The 14,739-nt window shown below is 38.2% G+C and overlaps 2 protein-coding genes across 3 annotated transcripts; one reads left to right on the top strand and one right to left on the bottom strand.

Moving 5' to 3' along the window:
- The first annotated feature begins 318 nt into the window (after positions 1 to 318).
- LOC135584075 (uncharacterized) lies at positions 319 to 3,026 on the top strand. 2 transcript variants are annotated; one of them, XM_065166305.1, is made up of 6 exons: positions 322 to 666; positions 1,007 to 1,100; positions 1,325 to 1,398; positions 1,468 to 1,524; positions 1,623 to 1,877; positions 2,723 to 3,026. In XM_065166305.1, the coding sequence occupies exons 1-6, from the start codon at positions 562 to 564 to the stop codon at positions 2,846 to 2,848; spliced, it is 711 nt and encodes a 236-aa protein (XP_065022377.1). In that variant the 5' UTR covers positions 322 to 561; the 3' UTR covers positions 2,849 to 3,026. The 2 variants fall into 2 exon arrangements, with proteins under 2 accessions (XP_065022378.1, XP_065022377.1); XM_065166306.1 differs by lacking the exons at positions 1,007 to 1,100; positions 1,325 to 1,398 and having other exon boundaries at positions 319 to 666.
- A 3,709-nt stretch (positions 3,027 to 6,735) lies between these two features.
- On the bottom strand, positions 6,736 to 14,447 carry LOC135648540 (KH domain-containing protein At4g18375-like). The gene is made up of 8 exons (XM_065166304.1): positions 14,330 to 14,447; positions 12,444 to 13,075; positions 9,178 to 9,672; positions 8,853 to 9,092; positions 8,488 to 8,769; positions 8,264 to 8,319; positions 8,005 to 8,095; positions 6,736 to 7,186 (listed from the first exon to the last, which is right to left on the bottom strand). The coding sequence occupies exons 2-8, from the start codon at positions 13,005 to 13,007 to the stop codon at positions 7,055 to 7,057; spliced, it is 1,860 nt and encodes a 619-aa protein (XP_065022376.1). The 5' UTR covers positions 13,008 to 13,075; positions 14,330 to 14,447; the 3' UTR covers positions 6,736 to 7,054.
- Between the last annotated feature and the right edge of the window lie 292 nt (positions 14,448 to 14,739).

Genomic DNA, 14,739 nt, shown 5'->3' on the forward strand with positions numbered 1-14,739 from the left:
CGTGGCCGCCATCGCTGCATCCAACAAGGAAGCGGATACGTGAGACGGGCGACGCCGGAAGCGGGTAGGCGAGCGAAGCGTTCGCGCGGCACCCTTTTTTTATATCTGGTGGTGGGACGCACCGTCGGTCCGGCCGCAACTCCGTCAGCGTTGACCAAAAGAGAACTTTCGGGATAGATGCCAAAAATATCTCCGCTCCGTCCAATCTAGGCCGTCCATGTCCGTTCCCGGCCCCATCCCACCGTTCGATTTCAGCGAGACAGCCGGTGGTCAGGATAAGGATCCCGGTGGGTTTACCTCCTGGACTACTATGCGGTAAAAAGGGCAGGAGGTGACTGTTTCTGGAGGATTCTCTCGGAGTCGGAGGCAGAGGAGGAGCCGTGAGGCTCTTCCCCAGGTCTTCTTACGTTTGATCCTCGCCCCTCTCTCTCTTCTCTCTCTCTCTCTCGCGGTTGCGTCAGGGACTCGTGTCAACTCGGTCCGTGGAGGAGCTTTGGTCCGTCCCTACGTTACCGGCGGCGGAGGAGGCGTTTATGGTATCCTGGCGGAAGCGGGGTTCCAATGGCCGCCGGGGAGGAAAAGATCGGCGATTTCTACACGGTGCTGGGGCTCAGGAAGGAGTGCTCGGAGGCGGAGCTGAGGATCGCGTACAAGAAGCTGGCTATGGTATGCTTGCAGACTCAAAAGTATTTGCTTTCTCCTCAATTTGGACGGTTGGTTTCGGAGTCTCTGTTGTTAGAGAGACCGGAAAGATGATGTCTTTGGAGGAACTAGAGCGATTTGATTGACTTACCATCTCAAAGTTTCGATTTTTTATCTTTTTTTTTTGTAGTCTTTTGGTTCATGTTTTCTTCGGATGATTCTGGTTGGCCGCTTTTGGAATTGACCGGAATTCCTGATTTCTTCGATTGGTTCCTACTCGTTTTCGATCGACAAAGCCGAAAATTTCCACCTGGATCTGTCTTTGACGGAAGTTTTGTCCATTTCGTCAAAAAATGGGCGACAGAGATGGCATCCGGATAAGTGCTCGGCTTCGGGAAACCATCGAAGGATGGAGGAAGCGAAGGAGAAGTTCCAGGAAATCCAAAAAGCCTACTCTGGTCTGTTCTTCCTCTCCTTTCCACACCATCTCCCCTTTTCTATGTTGCTCGATCTTTCGTTTGCAGGAAGAATTTGCATTGTAAGGAACGTTATATACATTGATCTCTAATATGCATCAATTCTTTCTTTATTGAACTTAGAGAAACTTCTCGTGGTTTCACTTAATAGACAAAAAAAAAAAAAAAAGCCGTTGTTATGGGTCTCTGTCTTCGATTTTCCACAGTTCTCTCGGACTCCAGCAAGAGATTTCTGTATGATGTGGGAATCTACGATAACGAGGATGATAATGACGAAAAAGTATGCATTTGTTCTCTATTTTACTTGCCTTAATCAATATTCTCTTACAATTAGTAGTTTTTACTGCAGGGAATGGGGGATTTTATTGGGGAGATAGCTCAGATGATGAGCCAAACGAAATCTGGGGTAAGACTTCCTTTTTAGTGGTTTCTTGGTCTAAAACTGCATGCCATTTTGATGTTGGTAGATCAATTTGATGGAATTTGAGCTGTTAAACTGTGCAGGAGAATGGTCATGATAGCTTTGAGGAGCTGCAGCGGATGTTCCTGGATATGTTCCAGGACGACCTGGACGCCGGATTCGGTGATTCTTCCATCCACAGTGGCCCCCAAGCTCGGCCAACCGACGGTCTCAATTGCTCGATGCCATCAGGACTGCAGTTTGCTGATGGAGGGAGCAATGGCAGCAACAAGAGAGGCAACTCGGAGAAGGCAAAGCTGGATGGGTTGGAAAACAGTTCCACTGGCTTCTGCTTCGGGGTGAGTGACTGAGTTGTTGGGGTCTGATCATACATACACTTGGGTGTTCCTCATCAGCTGTGATTTGATCATTTAGTATTATACTAAACTAGGTGAAGTTCCAATCAGGTATCAAGTATTAAGGCTTCAACCATTGTGTGTTCCAAAGTAATTAGTGATCTATATGCCATCTCATGGTCACCATCCAGTTGACCTGGAGATATTAGTGGTTGTAGGTTGATTGAATATGAACGACACACCAAATTAGCTGGAAAAAGTCATGTTTCCTTATAAATGCAAAACAGGAACAATATTATCACACATTTCTCAAGATTTCAAGTAGATTATAGATGTGTGGGGTGCTGTTTAATGATTTTCTGGTGTAATTAGACCTTAATTTAGACAATTGAAGGTTTACTTGCATGATCAAACCTGCTCGTGCCGGGTCTAGTAGGTTGACACAGGATGAACTTTGATTACGCTACATCGATGTTAATCATTTCAAAATAGTTAGGTTGGAGTGGCTTCCTTTAAAGAGGTCTATTGGTGAGTGGTGGACCTGATCTCAGCAAATTCTAAATAGGAAATTAAGCATTTAACTTTTGGTTTTGATCACATTGAATCCATATTCAGTCTGTGTTAAATACTACCATAACAAAGTGACATGTGAGGATCAAATTAGTTTTAGAAAGATGATCCTCTCCAGATGATAGGGGATATTTTTGTCTTCTTTGACTGTCAGGTTGACAGTCATCTATTTGAGCCTGTCCATCCTCATGTGGCATTTTTTTTTTATAAAAATGATGCTCAAATTATTACTTTTAACAACAGAAGGTGGGCTGATTGCTCTTGTTTTGCGTTCGTAGTTGAATGATGCAGGGCAGTCATCAAAAGGAAAAGGAAGCGCTAATAGCAAGAGAAGGAATGGAAGAAAGCAGAAGGTCTCATCCAAACATGATGTCTCATCCAGTGATGCTGAGGTCTCATTTTAGAAGTTTGAGTTTAACCTCATGTTTCCTTTTCTCTTATTCTTTGGTGAATTTGCCCATGTTTTCAATCCTCGATATGGAAAGGAAAACATTTTGCCTGGGACCTGTCGCCATATGGTGCAACCCTAGTTTCTCAACATTGTGGACTCTCTGATTTAATTCATCGTTTAGATTGGATAAATGTGTTGTTAGTTTCGTTTGCTTGATTATTGGAGCTTCGTGCGAATGCCTGCTTTGATTCGACACATGTTTCCCAGGATGTATGTGCTCCTGCCTTAATGTTTTCTTGTGATTAATCTGTACATGTATCTCACACAATAAACATGCTCAACATCAGTGTTTATGGGTTCAGAAAAGAAGTATAGTATCCTGGATAGAGTTGTGTAGCTTAGCTTTGATGCCTGGGAAGGCAAAATAAGTTGCTTGGCTTCAGGTATATGTCAGCCAAGAAGAAGAGTAAGATTGCACCTGAAGGAAGAGCATTGACTTATTTGCTGCAGTAGGTGGGGCAGATAAATTTTGAGTCATGTCTCTTACACGAGATTTTGATTGGATTATTTTGATTTTCGTGATATTTAGGCACAAATCTTGATTTTCAAACTAAAATGTTGGATGTGAATGTGCCTGATAGCAGGTCATGAGAAATTGTAGGAGACAGGGTTAAGATTTAGAAGATTATTTAAATACCCCAATCTGACTTTAAATATATGATTTCGCTCACAAAAAATAATAATAATAATATGATTTCATTGCCCTTAAAAAAGAAAAAAAAAGGCTTGAAAGAAAAAGAATACTTGAGATATATAACACTGAGGAATCATTGGATTCCTTCATGAACACAACCTAGGGAAGAAGAGACATGATAAGCTACATACCAAATGCACCGTCCTGATCCAGGGCGTGCCCACAGCTTGTGGGAGTTTCCAGTAAAGGTGCTTTTAAGGCTCGGCTCATATGTGCTCGCTCACATAGGACCATCACGATTCCTGTTGGTCCACACAATAGGTGGTAGTACGTCTCTCAAGGGAGGGTGCGATGGAGATAGGGGCCTTTGATGTAAACTGAAAGACAACTTGGGAATAAAAGAGGTCCACAAGATCTATCATCTGAAAGGCTGCAAGACTTTGTGTCTGTCCTCCATAATTGTAACTACACAACTCTCTCTCTCTCTCTCTCTCTCTCTCTCTCTCATATTTTGGGTGCATTATTTCTTGAAGAGTTGCCCTTTTCTATTCTTCTTTGTTCATGAACAACATTTGAAATGATAGAATGGATGAAATTTTATGTAATTTAATCCTCTCACATCAGGTGGTGGAATCGGATAATTCTAATTCCCTTGTGAATTGATTTATGACTGTTATGTTTTAAATGAAGACCATCTTTCATGCTCCCTCCCCCCTAGTGCTGCACATTTAGATCAACATCAATCATGCACAATACACAAGTGAGCCAGGAGAGATGGTGAACGACAAGGGACGATTTGTGAAGTGCACGTTGTGTGAGCTGCACTGCTGTAGTTGTTAGTTTAGCTCAATGTCACCATGATCTTTCTTTGACAGGCCAACCCTGTTTGTTCCTCCTTATCAACGTTGACCTTTTAAAAGGCTGTGTGTGAGACTCCACTTAGCTATTGTTCTAATATAATGCCAACAACACTTAACATGCAACTAAAGAATGGTTCTCACCTCCAATTCCACACAACCTTTATGGACCTCAGTTGGTGTTGATAATATATAGCAGCAGCACCAACATGGCAACTCTGGATGGATATCTTGGATCTCCCTACATCTTCACAAGTCGGCAACATGTTAGTGCCATGTCAGCAGGCAACAATGAATGATTTCTCATCAACTTTTTCTGCATGCATGAGACCTTGTGATTAAGTAAATACATGAACAAACAATCAAGTATTGTGTACTAGAAGACTTCTGAGGAAGAGGAGGAAAAGATGAACCACTTGTGTATAGATAGAGAGGAAAAGGATCCAAACTAGGTTCTGGCCATCAACAAGGAGAATTGCTTTTCGAACCAAACTCCACCTTCTTCCTGGTAGCAGCTACCTCCAGTGGCCAACTTGCCCACCCCTGTGGATGGTGACCCAAGAAAAGGAGCTGCCTTCTTCATTCTCTGAAAGATGAAGACCAAGAGAGAAGGTTGGAAGATTCTGATGTCATATTGGGTGCCCACCTGTAGACACTTCCATGGTTTATTTTTAGTCTATAACTCTCTACTTCTTTAACTATTACAGGGGTTCATGCTGTCAAAATTTCTTAAGGTGACCTAAAACTTCTCTCTTGAAGAAATATGATCAAAATGGTATGGTGTTTAATTACCAAAAATTGTTGCGATGCTTTAACTGTTTAAATCTCACATATGTTGTCTAACTTGAATTTTGATAAATAATAAAAAAATCTAAATATCTAAAACATTCCTATTATTCATGTTAGTAATCTTAATTTTCCTTCTTTCCCAACTTTTTCCAACATCATATTAAGTTTCTGTTTCACCTCACACTTTTATCTTAAAGCAAAATAAAATTATCAGAAATTGTATCAAACAAGGATTAAATCACAAAAAGTATTCAAACCCCAAATGATGGGAATTAGTATTATTCAAGTTTCAAATTCATTATTCTAACAATCAACTATAGCAACTAAGAATGAATCTAAAATATTGAGTTTTACAAGGATATATTGTGTATGTTAAACACAAGTTTAACGGGCGTCAAATACAAAAGTATAACCTACTACACTCCCCCATTTTGTGAAGATCAAACCTAAGCAGATGCATTAATCCATAATTTTGTCCATGGCTCAACATAACATTCACAATTTAAAATACGATTGATAACAGTACCAAGAAAACATGAAAGCATTGAGATAATAAGCCATAAAGTTTTAATATAACATTATGCTCAATGGATATGCATGCAGTTTAGAGATGAAAAATTTTCAGATATCATTGGCTTCTTTTAGTTCTAAAGAAAAGACTCTGATAAGACAACTATATACCAGGATTATAAAGAAGAAAAGAGGCACCAGGATCACTCCAACAGCTACATCAAGGCTAATACATTTATAATTTACATGATTTGTCAGTAATGGAATTCTTCATGGTTAACTAGAGCAGTCCAGTCAACCATTTGAGTTAACCCTCTTGTCAATGAAGCTACAAAACAACCCTCCAAACAAAGTGCTCCCATGAAATCATGGGGAAAATGAATGGGCACCAGAAACATCTAAATTCCTTGTCTTGATGAGTCCAAAACGACGGCATCAATATTAAATAAACCCTTTAGTTTATACCAGATTAGCAAAAATGGGATAAGACAGGATGTCAGATCAAGAAAGAGAGCAATTTGTCAAAGTGAACCAAGATACAATAGCTAAAAGTCAAAACATCGTTAAGACTGGGTCAATTAAGAAAAAATGCTGGGGAAAATGAAACGAAGACTGAAGAACAGCTAGAAAGAAAGAATAAAATGAAGAAAAGGAGAACAGGGGGATAACATAAGAGGCTATCAGATTAAAGTCAAAACTGATGCTACAAGAGGGTACTGAAGAGTCAAAAAGAATCTTATATGTCGCAACAAGTATGAGAAATAAAACTATACAACACCATGAATAAGCTTAAAGCTCTGATGTAGTCAATAAAACAGAACTTGCATCAGACTCATGGATCATGGAAAAAGAACAAAGAGTTGCTGAGAGAAATGATTAAGGTGTCATCAATTAGTTCTTCTGTTTCAATTATGACCATTGGCAAAGTTCAATTTTGTCATGAATAACATATCAAACTTGATCATCCTGTTGATAGATAGACCCTGCCTGATGAAAGGATGAAGCACAAATTTGATAGTGAAACATAGCAGTTCTGAGCATGAAAAGTCATTGAAGACTTAAGCAAGGGTATATTCATGACACTAAAGTTTCACAAGAAAGTAACATCAAACTGAGGAAATCAAGGACCTGAGAAATTCACGATAATAGATAAGACAGGTTTATAGAATCACGATAGGGAATAGTTTTTCTGAAGGACAAGCGGGCAGTAGATTTTGAAGAACAAACAGACTATGTTTGGTACAGAAGGACAGAAGTAAGAGGGATCTTGCCCATGTTTCTCCAGAATAGTCCCAAGGGATTAGGAAACCTGAAGAGCACTGCAAATGAGAGAGCATAAGGTCACCTACTCTGGTACTCGACCATCATCTTAAGTAGACATTATGAAGGCCTGAATTAGGTTCTCTGCTGAACGCTTCTGCTCAAGGGTACCAGATATCCGGGCGATGCGTTCAAAATGGGATGCTGTCGAGTCAACAATTTCTATATGAGCTCCTGATATCTGCAACAAAAGAAAAACTAACCATATAATCCTAAAATGTCAACTTACAAAAATAACTAGGCACTACGAAGAAAACTGAAAACAGCATGGTGTCATACTCGAGCCTCAAAGAATTGCAGTTACTCTTATAAACCCTTAATTCTAGATGTGGTTGGCTAACCAAAAAGAAGTTCAAGACAATCAATAGCAAACTTTTCCATTGTATGGATATGATTCTCACAAAGTTCTTGAGCTAAATCATTGATTTTTATGCCAAAATAGATCCAACCTTTACAGCACACAAGATTTCATTATCATCTGATATTCGGTATCCAATGTGGTACAATCCTCTTGGCCATACATACTCCGGCATGATACAATGTACAAATATATTTCAGATTTTCTGATTTGTAATGATATTAATAGCTTTCCAATCCCTGAATAAAGAGATTTTGATTAAAAAACTAATTACACTTAAAAAAATACTACTAAGTCAGTCTGTCTGTTCCACATTTTTGCTGAAAAAAGCAGCACTCTTCTGTGTATAACCAACAACAGAATATACATATATTCATGAATCAATTCAGCTAGCTCTTTTATCTTATTATGTACCTAGTGGTTGCTAAATTCATTTATATGGTAAGTCAAACTTGGCTTCAATTTAGCATAGATATGCAAGCATAAATTTAAGCAAACAACAATGAAATTCAGGGTTCACAGGAACCCAACAAAGGAACACCTAAACCATTGTGGCCTGTAAGATGATGACAAGCTTTAAAACAATCTTCATGATAGCAATAGAGTGCTATAATTATTGTGATAGCAACTCCCAAACCCACCTTTCTGATATTGTCAACATTTGTGCCTCCTTTACCCATAACTTTAGGCAATGCATTTGCAGGAATCACCATCTCAATGTATGCAGGCAATCTATAACAAAAGCAAAAAATAAATTATATATCCATATATGTAACCTGAAAAGGCATCATATTCATCAAAACAAATCCTTATACTACAAGATCTTATAAGACATGCTATTTTAATTGATAGTAATACCAAAGCCAAAGTTGCAACTAGTAGTGGATACAAAAAGCATACCCTCCATATGCTCTTGATGGATATGAAGAAAGAGATCCAAAACCATTCTCTCCAGCCTTTGCCAAGAAATACGATGCCATCAGTATATTTGTCTAATAAAATCATTAAAAGCTATGAAAGTTTTTTACTATCATGGATAAGGGCAAGAGAAGTACATATAACTTTAATCATGCAGAAGGAAATATGGTTAGTAGTATAATAGCTACATCAAAGACAATTTATACCTGCAACGAGTTGTAACCAAATAAATTACTGCCAGGGAATATTCCTAAGCCCCTCTCAGTTTCAGCTCTCTGATCATAGCTCAAAGGTGCAAGAGGTGGAATCGTAGGCAATACTGGAGGCACAGAAAGACTGCCAGAATGAAGAGGATCAGTAGCAGGAACATTCTGACTACTGTCCTTGTGAGCATTTTGGTTGCCTTCCTTGTCTTTTAGAGCATCATCTCTGAGCCTTAAAATAATCTGAACAAGCGCATCACGCAATTTACCTACCTCTCCAGACACCTGGAGACCAGTTAAAAGGGAACAGAGGAATGAAAATCGAAGACTTAATAATAGATAAATGGAGTTAAAGCAGACAAACAGACCTCCACAAGCTCATTATCGGGAGCAGCCTGTTTGGGTTTTTCACCCTTTGAGATATAAATAATTGCCTTAGTCTTCTTGCGCATATCAGTGATAATTGAACCACCTTTGCCAATAAGACAGCCAATAACTTTTGAAGGAACAAGAAGGCGAATATTAACACAGTCACTATCTTGATCATTAATCTTTTCTTGAAGCAGCAAAACAGATTCAACTGCAGCAGACTTCACATCATTTGTAGACTGCCGCAATCAAATTTTATGCATCACTTCCAGTAGATAATAATGATAACTAGGAAAACCATATAAATAAAAGATCAGTTCTAACCTCCGTTGATGTGACAGTGATAACGCACTCATCAGTATCATCTTTTGTATCATCAACACTGATTTTTGCACCACTGGACTGTCGTATGCTCTTTATAGTACTTCCTCCCTTGCCAATAACACGTCCAATCTTGTCAGATGGGCACAGAATTCGTAAGATGAGGTCCTCCGACCGTGTTGGACCACCATATCCAGGAACAATAGGAAGGGAAGATGGATACAGTGGCCACATATTAGAAGTGTCTGTAAATCCAGAAATCTCAGATGCAAGATGAGTTGCAGCTATAGGTGGTGGCACAGATCCAGGAGGCAAAAGAGAATCTGCAGTGGGATAGAGACTACCAGCCGGTATAATGGGAATATCTGATGGAATAATTATGGGTGGAAGATCAGGAACCGAGGTATCAAGAGAGATCTCTTCCTTTGGTGAAAATTTATACATGACAGCAGAAACTGCAGTTAATGCATTTTTAACTGCTTCAGCATCACCAGTAATCTGCTCAGATGTGTAGAGGAGAAGATTGACAGTGAGCATACTTATGCTTAAAACAAATAGAATAGTGGAAATAACATGAAAAATATCCTTGTTTGTAAGCGTCCAGCCCTTTTTCCATCAATTAATCAGTTAAGTTTGAACCAAGGATTGAGATCTTGTCTAGACCCAGTATGTACTGGCCACTAATTACAGGTCCAGAAGTGAACTGGGATGCAGACCGCCACTTTCCGGATGAAGTCTGGTTCATTTTTTACCAAGTGAAAAAGATGCACCTCTCTCACTGCCCACCATCCGCCTACATGTCCATCGCTGTAGGCTTCGGTGCTACTCCTACTCTCCTTATCCTTCCCTCTCTGCTCCTCATCCTCCTTGGTACCACAGTAATACTAGTGTACATATGTCGATATGCAGATATGGACCAGACATGTGCTGATCGAGCTAAGGGCTGATATTGCTCTGGTACTCAAGATGTAGTACCTTGGTTAGAACATTACTTAATGTTAAGCTACACAAACTTTGACTCTTGGGAATAGGCAATGACCTGTCACAAACACATTACTTAAAGTTGATGTAGTATTGTATGCAAGGCACATTCAAGAACAATAAATATAATTTTGTGAACCCTAAAAGAGTAGCAGACAAGTCAGTTTGTATTCCAGGCTTGTGCAACTAGGAACCAGCCTTCTAGATAGTCTTTTATGGACATGGACACAGACTTGGATTTGGAAGTGTACCACAGTCTTCAACTTGAAGTTGAAGATAAAAGAAAAAGAGGGGTCCTACATGGTAAAAGACTGTTTAGATTGGAAAAAGGTAGAAGTTGGATATAGACTTGTATCCATTTTCAACTTAAAAGTCAAATTGAATAAAATGGAGGGGATTACATAGAGAAATACTATTATAAATTATAAAAAAAGTTACATCTTTATATTAGAGATTGTGAACCATTAAGAAATTAACTTGTAAGAAGTCTGAAAACCCAAAATCGTCCAGTTTTAAATGACATTATGGTAAAATTGGACGCTGTTGCAGCATCTCCTATGTGACACTAGAACTCTACAATCAGAGTTCTACTTGTGAAAGCCTGTCCAGCATAAATCATGGGGAAGATGCAGCAATGCAGGTAATATCACATAATACTGATCCTAAATTCCATCAAATGTGAGAACTACAGGAACAACATGAAATCACAAAAGCAGAATTCTTCATTTTAGAAATATAAATATGCCATGAGAATTGGATGCAACATTCAAATAACAAAAACAAGAAAAAAATCTAAAGAAACCAAATATCCTCCAACAAAACTACCTACAAAATCATGAACATGATTTTGATAAAACTCAGGCATATGAGTTTGTCACTAATAAATGCACTAAGTTTATACTTCAATCTGCTTGTATAAGAAGCCCGGAAGAACCTCAAATTTTCACAACATCAAAAGTATTATTAATCCAGTGACTGACCATCTCGAATATAAAGCCAATTAAGCTGTTCCCTGTAGCTATGGCTTTTCATATCATAGTCCACTAATTCATGCTTAACAGAAGGACAACATACTCATTTAAGAGTTGTCAGATCTCTCTACCCCCTTGGAACACAGTGATATGAGGTGGCCATCCAAAACATCACAATGATTTTGCAGTCATACATGATCCCGATCATTGAAACTAAAACAATAAATTCCATAGTTATTGTTCATTTTGCAGTTACAAACTAGCACTTTCCTACTCTAAAGCAGTTCAAGAATAGCTTAATACAACAAGGCACAAAATTGAAGGTGTTATTAAGTTGAAAGCTTGAAGTTATCCACCCACACTTCTTTTGACGTAATCAAACAAGAAAAGACATTGACTAGCAAGACCAAGATAACTAACACACTCTACTGAATAACCTAAGATGTCCAACACACACCACGCCCAAAAAATGAACCAACAAATACGAACTCATACCATCAACCAAGGAAAAATGAAGTATTTCACCCGTGTACATAATCCTTAATTTGGGATGTTCCACATGCTAGAGGATTGTGAAAAAAAGGTTACAAACAACATGCAATAAAACCATAATTTACAAAAGGATTCTCAGTGGAAGGAATTGACATACTATAGGCATCTAACGTAGAATAAGGCAATTGTAATAGAAAACAACATAACAAAACCTACAACTTTATTATATTACAAAAACAGAAGAAAAACAAATCCCTTCCAGAGAGAATTTGGCTACAATATTAAGGAATAAAATGTGGAGGAAAAAGGAGTAACAGCCACGTTTTTCAACAGGCACCTTAGTGCAACCCCTTTGACACTGAATCAACAGATTTCATGTTGACTGCAAGAAAGAGGAGGATACACACTGGAATAAAGGCAGACCAACAAATTAACAGTTGAAACTTATAAAGAACATAGTTCGATAGAAGGCTAACAGAACACTTCTACAACCAACTTGTATAACTACTTCTAAGTCATGAGTATCACATAAATTTGACCAAAAAACTGGCTAACCTTCTGGTGCAAGTTTATGTTAGATACAGCACAAATCAAAATTGACGACAAAAGAATTACTATAATATTGAACATTCACTTACGTAGTTGTATAAAAAAGTGGACGATACTGCAGAAGCAAACCAATGTCACACATTTAATACATTATATGAACAAAATAAATGCATTTAAACAATAATTCTGACTGCTAACTACATTGTAGTATTGTACTACCTCAAAGGACAAACCACTAACATATATTATGAGATAACCATCTCCTGTATTGATTACCTGAAGAAAGTTGTCAAAGCTCATTGCACAAGAATGTGTTGCATCAGAGGGATCCTTTGGAGTAATTTTAATGTTTGCTCCAGTCTTGGATCTCAGTTTCTTGATGGTAGCCCCAAACTTACCTATAATATTTGCAGTTTGGCTTGCTGGCACAAGGATATGAGCCCCTTCCTGTTTCTTTTCAATCTCACTAGAATTAGCCAGAGCATTTACTATAGCATCATGAACTTTAAGCAAGGCATCCTGGGCAGGGCAGAGAGGCTGCAAGACATCTTCATCAACATCCACAGGACTCTTGTCCTTAACATAGCAATAGATAGTGATAACCCTTTTATCCACACCAGGAAAAGGATTGACAACTTTGATTTTAGCATTTGTCTGTTGCCTGATGGAATTTATCACTTTACCACTCTTGCCAATCACACTCCCAATAACACCAGCTGGACAAAGAACACGATATACAACCAATTCATCACTGATGATATCCTTGTTACCCAATCTTTTCTTCTGCTGTGCACCTTCATTGTCAGGATCCCTCTGCTGACGCTTTCCCAGTTCAAACATGATCCGGAGAAAGAAATGAATATAGTACACACAAGAAAATATCACCAGCAAACTTTGAATAATTAATCCTGAGATTGCATTATAAGCATAAATCATGAGACTATGATCTCTATAGTTGAAATAGAGAATAAAGATGGAGTGACTAAAAAGAGAAAAAAACACCAGTAGGTAATATTAGATATCAGATAGAGAATAATCAACTGTGAAGGAGCATAAGAATTATAAAATAAACAGGAGGAAGTTTCGGAAAAGCAAGTTCCAAAAAATTATATAATTTGATAAAACACAGTCCAGTTACAGACTAGTTTTACCTTGTATGACACTATGACAATTATATCACCTCATCAAAAGCTGCTTTTGACGATTAAAAAATAGTGACGAATCATCAAAAACAAAGTCGAAGCCTTTCAGTTTCAGGGATTTGCAATTTGCAAAAACAGATTACTGAACCTAGAAACTAAAGTTGTCAGCATGTCATCACCAGTCCTATAATGTAGAATCTGCCAACTATGTGTTATCCAACCTGATGAAACAAATTCCATTAAATGAAAATGTCCAATTGACAATAAATGGATAGGTGTGTCCATCCATATTCGGACCACTAAAATTTCGTGCATGTGTCCATTGATATAGAATTGAAAGAGGATAAGACAGGATAAAATTAGATCAAAGTGTTATTGAGAAGTGCTATTAAATAGTGGAAAAATCAGTAAAGAGGGATGATATTATATGAAGTCAAATAAAATACAATATCCACAATACATTTCACCAGTATTAGGCGGATAACTGATGTTTAAAAAACAAGAACCAATTAATTTTACTAGCGCTCTAGTAATACGACAAACTAGCAAAAACCTACGAACTCGAATTAGAGCACTAAAATGAAGCACCCCTGAAACAGAGGAGTCCTTAATCGAACAATAAAGGCCGATGAACTTTGCGAAAATAAGCAATAATGAAACAATAAATAAACAACATTTAAATCACAACAATAAAGATTGATGAGCTTCAAGAAAAAGGCAATAACGAGGAAAACACAATTCATTAGAACGATAAAGACCGACGAGTTTCAAGAAAATAGGCAGCGAGAACAAGATTCATTAGATCGACAAAGACGATGAGCTTCAACGAAAAGGGGAATAATGTGGGCAAAAATATTTTGGATCCGCTCCACAGATCAAAAGCACGCATAGACCAACGAAATCTCGAATCGAAGTACGATTGAAACCCTACATGCGGACATCTACGAATCAACAGAAGGACAGACTCCATAACCCTAACCCTGCAGAAGGATGGATTCATGCCAAAGGGTTTGGGCGTACCTGCGAGGGAAAGAAGAAACCCTATGCGTAGGCAGCGTTGGGAGACAGAATCGCGCGAGATTAACTGCGCTTGGGGGTTTGGATTCTCTCAATCTTAGAGTTACCGATGACCTTAAACCGGCACACGTTATAAAAGTTGTGCCGGTATGTTTCCTGTACGATGGCGTTATAATATGCATAGCAGATGTCACAATTTGTTACGTTTCGTTACAATATGTATGATAAGGTGGAACATGTGTATAACACTTTTCGCATCGATCATCTTCTATGTGATAAAAATAAATTATATTCAACAAATTATATATATAATATTAGTTTAGTTGTGATGTATGTGACCCACTTAAGTTCGAATCACTTGAAATTTTATAGAATCTTAGTCAAGTCCTCTTAATCACACACAAAAAAATGCT

Source organism: Musa acuminata, chromosome BXJ3-9 (assembly GCF_036884655.1).
Source record: "Musa acuminata AAA Group cultivar baxijiao chromosome BXJ3-9, Cavendish_Baxijiao_AAA, whole genome shotgun sequence".
In the NCBI taxonomy this organism is placed as follows: domain Eukaryota; kingdom Viridiplantae; phylum Streptophyta; class Magnoliopsida; order Zingiberales; family Musaceae; genus Musa; species Musa acuminata.

What these genes read in the sequence shown, in the direction of transcription:
- LOC135584075 (XM_065166305.1), top strand. Translation starts at nt 562, where the DNA reads ATGGCCGCCGGGGAGGAAAAGATCGGCGATTTCTACACGGTGCTGGGG. An exon ending in AATCCAAAAAGCCTACTCTG is followed by an intron (nt 1,101 to 1,324) that starts GTCTGTTCTTCC and finishes GATTTTCCACAG; the next exon opens with TTCTCTCGGACTCCAGCAAG. An exon ending in TGAGCCAAACGAAATCTGGG is followed by an intron (nt 1,525 to 1,622) that starts GTAAGACTTCCT and finishes TAAACTGTGCAG; the next exon opens with GAGAATGGTCATGATAGCTT.
- LOC135648540 (XM_065166304.1), bottom strand. Translation starts at nt 13,007, where the DNA reads ATGTTTGAACTGGGAAAGCGTCAGCAGAGGGATCCTGACAATGAAGGT. An exon ending in CCGATAATGAGCTTGTGGAG is followed by an intron (nt 8,770 to 8,852) that starts GTCTGTTTGTCT and finishes ACTGGTCTCCAG; the next exon opens with GTGTCTGGAGAGGTAGGTAA. An exon ending in ATGTTGACAATATCAGAAAG is followed by an intron (nt 7,187 to 8,004) that starts GTGGGTTTGGGA and finishes CTTTTGTTGCAG; the next exon opens with ATATCAGGAGCTCATATAGA.